Below are 6,000 nucleotides of genomic sequence, written 5' to 3'. Positions count from 1 at the left end.
AATCTTCAAGAAACTAAGAGGATCAGCATGCTTTAATTGTTCTAGCTCCGAAGGCGTAGGGGCAGGCATTGAAGTGGTCCCAGGATCAGCTTTTGTGTCAAGAGTCGAAGCTTCTTGAAAGTTTTGCTTTTCTAGTTTGGAAGTTTCCTCCATAGCATCTGATTCAGACACAGTGTCGTCACTATGATGAGGATGCAGATTCACATTGTCACTACCTGAGAGGGCGTGATCTTCGCCTTCCAAACTTTTGTCTTGATGAGTAGCTGGAGACTCATCAGTAGAATGACTTTCTTCAACGGGTTCATCGGGCAGCATAGTGTTGATGGGCTGAGCATCTTCGACCACGGGTGAAAGAGCAGGAGCTTTGTCTCGAGAAGTATCTGTGTCAGATAAAGCAGAGTTAGTCATAAGAATAAACCTGTAACAAGTTTGTCAACGAAGCTAAAGATTATTATTACCATAGAGTTTGGGAACATCAATGGTAAGACCAGGATCTTTGAAACCTGAAGTAGCAGTGCCAGCATCATCCTGCAATAACAAGGTAAAAAAGTTAATCCCATTATTTAGATAAAGTCACAAGTTAATATGCGAAAAAACCTGAAAGACCTTGGTTTGGATATTATCTGGACTTGAATTGTGACTTTCGACAACAAGTATGTTGCTAGTTGTTTTCAAAGGGGAATCTTCAGAGGACGCTTTATCAGTAGGAGAAGCAGTTTTGGAGGGACTTGCTCCCTTTCCCTTTTTCGAAGGAGTAGCAGATTTTTGTCTTTTCCTAAGTCCTTGTCTAGTGCAAGGAGGAGATTTATCCTCATCATCTGAAGCAGCGGACGAAGAAACTTTCCGTTTCGGACCAGTTGGGGGCTTCGAACTCTGAAAAGACAGATGATAAGCAAAGGGACTATTGATTACAGATTATATAAGATTAAGAACGCAAAAGGTGCGTACCGTAGGCTTTTTATCAGGATTGAGAGAGCCACTTTCACTGGGTTTGTCGCTTTGGGATGTCCCAGGATTCTTTTGGGCAGGAGTCTCTTTGATCTTCCTCCTATGAGCAACAGCTGTAGTCGAAACTGAAATTAGTATACCAGCCAAAAAGGAAAAGTCAGTCGAAAAGATTGTCTGAATCCAAACCTTCAGGTATTGGAGTCAAGACACGAACGTGTTCGAGATCTATATGGAGATGTCCTTTGAAAGTATCCAAGGTATGCTTAGTCGGAACCACCCGTTCAGCGCGTTTTTTACTACTGTTTTGAAGATCTTTTAAAACGTTGCCACACACAAACCAATCTGGAAAAGGGGGGCTCAAAGCCACACCAAAATCCGCGCTTGGCAGTGGAGGAAATTTTGGAGGATTAAGTTTGAAAGCCACTTCATAACGTAGTTCTGGTCGAACATACGAGGGCAATTTCAACTTATCCAGTTTGGCGGAAAACTTTTCGCGCAAAGTGATTGCAGCCTCACGAACGGTCCGACTAAGATCATCAGGCCTATAGATAGTTTCAAAAAATTTTTGGAAAGCTTGTATTTCTTTAATATGAGTTGTAGTACCTTTACGAAAAGTCTCCTGCACATCAGCAAAAGCTGCAGTTAGTTCCTGCGTCAAACTATCAGCATCAAAGATTTGAGAAGTATAATAATTCGTCCACCATTGATGGAAGTCTGGTGTACAGTAAAAGGAAGGTTCGAAAGGAATAGGGGAAAGGTTGGTGACGCCAGCATATCTGTTAACTTTTGTTTCACATTCTTCTTCTGACAAGTATAAGGTGTGGAAGCACATATGACTCCTTTTCTCATATAAGCATTTTGGTTTTATTTGGACCAATCCAAACTGTCGTGAAACCAAATTTGGTTGATAGCACACAAGAATGCATTGCCCTTTCGATGGTCGAAGACGGTGGAGGAACAACCTTGGAGTCAGAAAAGATTCCCAAATTTCCATAAGCTCAGTTTGTTGATCCTGAGATGTTGGTGGGAATTTCTGAGTAAACCATTCAGGACCCTTGGTTCTATGTACAAACGGAGCCATAGACGGATCGAATTGACGACGCTGGGCAAACATCATCATATACGCTAAGAAGTATTCTTGAAGTTTCCCAGGCTCTTCTTTTGGAGTCAGGTAAGCCAACCTAGTTCCTTCAATAGTTCGATTCCTGATTTTGTCATTTTCCTCCTTGACTTTCCCTCGAAACGGAAGATGAGCTTCGAACGTAGCATTTAGCCACAGTTGCAAAAGCCAGAAAGGTCCAGCATAAAGTAAGGTACCAGATTGGTAATTCTTGGTAAGGTTTGCAGCTTCGCTAAGGTTTTCATAAAGAAATCCCAGAAGTAGTTGGCCAAGATTGAGCTTTTTTCCATTATGCAATTGATTAGCCATGCAAAGATATCTCTTTGCAACTTGTATGGATCTTGAGCAGAAAGCACATCGCGAAAGCCATAGCGCCAAGAAGGCAATATGTTCGTCATCAGAGACTTCTTCGTTCGCGGTAACATGATGTTGTTGGATAAACGCAGTATAAGTAACTGTCGAATTATTAAAGCCAATTGTGTCAACATCCATCTCAGTGGGATCGAAGTCTTCCCCAGTTGGTCGAAGTCCTGTAATCGCAGCTACATCGAAGAGAGTAGGGGTGACCATTCCACATGGGAGGTGGAAAGTGTTGTGGGAAGCATCCCAGAAATGGACCGCTGCTACTAGCATGGGTTGGTTATATGTTAAGCCTGTTTTTGATAGTTGGATCAAATCGTAGATTCCTAACGATTTCCAGTCAGATTCTTTCTTTTTCTCTACTTTTTCTAACCAGGCAAAGTACAAGTCAGGATCTTTGGCTAAAGGGAGTGACCTAAACACTTTCACAAAGTTGGTCATATAATTTAACCTAATTTTTGGCAAAGCCAAAGGGGCTACGGTTGAAGTTTCTTCAACATTAGCAGATTCTCCTGAAGGAGAGCAACCCTCTTCATTTGTGTTAGCTTTGCTCACTAATGGCCTAGTCTTATAATAAGCAGGGAAGAACCTACTTAGGGTTTGGTTATCTTCACCCGGCAATGGACCCATAAAAGCAAAAGATTTTCCAGAAAGTTCAAAGGGTATGATTACCTGGGAAGCGTAGATAGCGCGAACTTCTTCAACGTTAGGGTTTGGAATGTGTTCGTGTTCACCAGACCGTGTGGTGGATTGGAGCTTTAGAGCAGGTTGAAGAACATTGGAAGATGAAGCCATCGGACGAGTTTTGAGAAATTCAGATTTGAAAAGTTTGAAGATGTTGGTTCCTTTGTTTGATGAAGAAGACGGAGAAATAGGAATGAGAAGTTGTAAAAAGAATGCAAGTCCAAAGTATTTAAAGGTTTAACGGAAATCCTTTTTAAATCTTTTGGGTAAAACCCAAAGGACACGTAGCGAATGATGATTTAATCCAATGGCGGTCAAAAGATTCAGCCTTACTCCTAGTATATAGGAGTAATGATCAGGAAGTAAGGTCAAGGACGTGGGAATGTAAGTTATGAGAAGACATTTTGAGAATGACAAGACGTTTCGGAAACAGAGATTATCAATGATTATGACGTTTAGTCAGTAGTCTTGGAACTATCAAAAATTTAATAAGAGACGAAATCTTATGATGGCAAAAAACGCCTATTTCTGTTGATCTTCGAAACAGGCATTTATTGGGGGCAATTTGTTAGCTGAAGATTTCGTTGAACAAATATATGTGCTTCGAAGGAGTGTATGATCGAAGGCAAGGTGGTTACTGATGACCATCTCTGAGAAATATAAAATGGCTACTGATGGCCATGTTTCGATAGCAAGAAACGTCTAAGTTTTTTATGAAGGTAATGGCTACTGAAAGCTATTGGAAGGACATATCCTCGAAGACTTAGACAAAATTTATAAATTTGCTTAAGTATTATTATTTAGCGTGTTTGTTAGTAAGTGTTTATTAACATACTGCCACGCGTCGAAGATGGACTCAGGCGGGAAGATTTGAAATTCGAAGATAGTTGCGTAACTGCTTATTCACAGATGTCATCGCTGGAAGTTCTTATGAGAAACGTGGCAGCGGATTAGCGTAGGGCCGTTATGGTCGAAACTAGTATAAATAGGAGTTTTTATGATAGAATTCCGTGTGTTCATTTTGTACAAATCACTCACATATTTACTCAAGTATCAAGCGTTAACGAGAACGAGTTCGCTGAGAAAATGTACGTATGACACCACCATCTTAATACATGAGTATTATCTTTTATTGCTTTTCGTTTTCGAATATCTTTAAATTCTTGCATTCTATTTACTTCTTGTCATTTACATTACTGTATCTTTACTTTCATGTTATTTACTTTCATGTTATTTACTTTCATGTTATTTACTTTCAAGATCTTTAACAGTTTTATGTTTTAAGATTCTTTACATTTAAACAGAATTGCATGTTACGTTATCTGCGTTGTTTACATTTTAAAGTCATAATCACATATAATCAAGTCATCACTAAAAGTGTATGTTTTCAATCGAATAACATTTGTCGAAGACAACGAATCATGAACATGGTTCTAAAGAATATTGATAACAATCTAATTGACTATGTGTCCTAGGATCAATCTAGTCGATCCTGCGAGTAACCAAATCATATTTATTATAGTTTGGAGGACTAGCGGTTGTTTACCGGAAATCACCGTAAACAGTTCGAAAAAGACCCAATGGCTTCTAATATAAAGATGTTAGCCCAAGATCCAGTCGAAGAAGTAAACCTCGGAGACAGGGATCAAAAAAGGATAACATATATCAGCGCGAAATTAGAGCCAGAACTAAAAGCAACGGTCATCAAAATGCTGAAAGAAAATAGAGATTGCTTTGCTTGGGATTATGATGAGATGCCTGGTCTAGGAAGGGATCTAGTCGAATTGAAGCTTCCAATAAAAGAAGGGAAGAAACCTGTGAAGCAAACTCCTAGAAGATTCGCGCCAGAGATCCATTCGAAGATTAAAGCAGAGGTCGAAAGGCTTTTACGTTGCAAGTTTATCCAAACTACAAGGTATGTCGAATGGATTGCCAATATAGTACCTGTAATTAAAAAGAATGGCTCTTTACGAGTATGCATAGACTTTCGTGATCTTAATGCAGCCACTCCTAAAGACGAATATCCCATGCCTGTAGCAGAAATGCTGGTAGACTCAGCCGCAGGTTTTGAGTATCTAAGTATGTTGGATGGATACTCAGGATATAATCAGATCTTTATTGCAGAAGATGATGTATCCAAGACAGCGTTTCGTTGCCCAGGGGCAATAGGCACTTACGAATGGGTTGTAATTCCTTTTGGTTTAAAAAATGCTGGGGCAACTTACCAAAGAGCAATGAACTCTATATTCCATGACTTTATAGAAACATTCATGCAAGTATATATAGACGACATTGTGGTAAAATCTACTTCGGGAATGAGTCATCTCGATCATTTAAGCCAATCATTCGAAAGAATGAGGAAACATGGGTTGAAGATGAACCCCCTTAAATGTGCTTTCTTTGTACAAGCAGGAGATTTCTTGGGTTTCGTAGTCCATAAAAAGGGAATAGAAATCAACCAGAACAAGACAAAAGCCATCATGGAAACCAAATCTCCATCCACGAAGAAAGAGTTACAATCACTGTTGGGAAAGATAAATTTTTTAAGAAGATTTATCTCTAACTTGAGTGGACGCACGCAAGCCTTCTCGCCTTTACTACGGCTTAAGCAAGGAAAGTTCTACCTTCTCGCCGAATCTCAGAATCTATGGTGGTTCTACCTTCAGGATCTATGCGTACAGTAGCATTCATCCAAAACTCAGCCAACATGTTTGGATAAACAGCACCTTCCAAGACTTCCTCAAAGTAGAAGTCCAACTCCTGATTGACAAACAAAGTTTCAAGAGTGACAAAGTGGCGAAGGAGTTCATCCTCAGAAAGTCTGAACTCGCTCCGGATAAGGGTTTTGATTTCATTGAAAGAGAGGATTTCGGCCATTGTGAAAAAAA

The 6,000-nt window shown here is 39.8% G+C and overlaps 1 protein-coding gene across 1 annotated transcript in view; it reads right to left on the bottom strand.

The window, feature by feature from the left end:
• LOC131597688 (flocculation protein FLO11-like) overlaps positions 1 to 6,000 on the bottom strand; it is a 51,636-nt gene that overhangs the window by 22,982 nt on the left and 22,654 nt on the right. Inside the window, exons 9-12 of the mRNA XM_058870366.1 lie at positions 949 to 1,073; positions 598 to 873; positions 459 to 528; positions 15 to 380 (exon numbers count right to left, since the gene is read on the bottom strand). Of these exons, the coding sequence (XP_058726349.1) occupies positions 15 to 380; positions 459 to 528; positions 598 to 873; positions 949 to 1,073 (837 nt within the window). The remainder of the gene's footprint in view (positions 1 to 14; positions 381 to 458; positions 529 to 597; positions 874 to 948; positions 1,074 to 6,000) is intronic.

The sequence above is a fragment of the Vicia villosa genome, linkage group LG4 (genome assembly GCF_029867415.1).
Source record: "Vicia villosa cultivar HV-30 ecotype Madison, WI linkage group LG4, Vvil1.0, whole genome shotgun sequence".
In the NCBI taxonomy this organism is placed as follows: domain Eukaryota; kingdom Viridiplantae; phylum Streptophyta; class Magnoliopsida; order Fabales; family Fabaceae; genus Vicia; species Vicia villosa.
The sequence above is the reverse complement of the archived record's forward strand: the minus strand, read 5'-3'. Positions and strand labels throughout refer to the sequence as shown.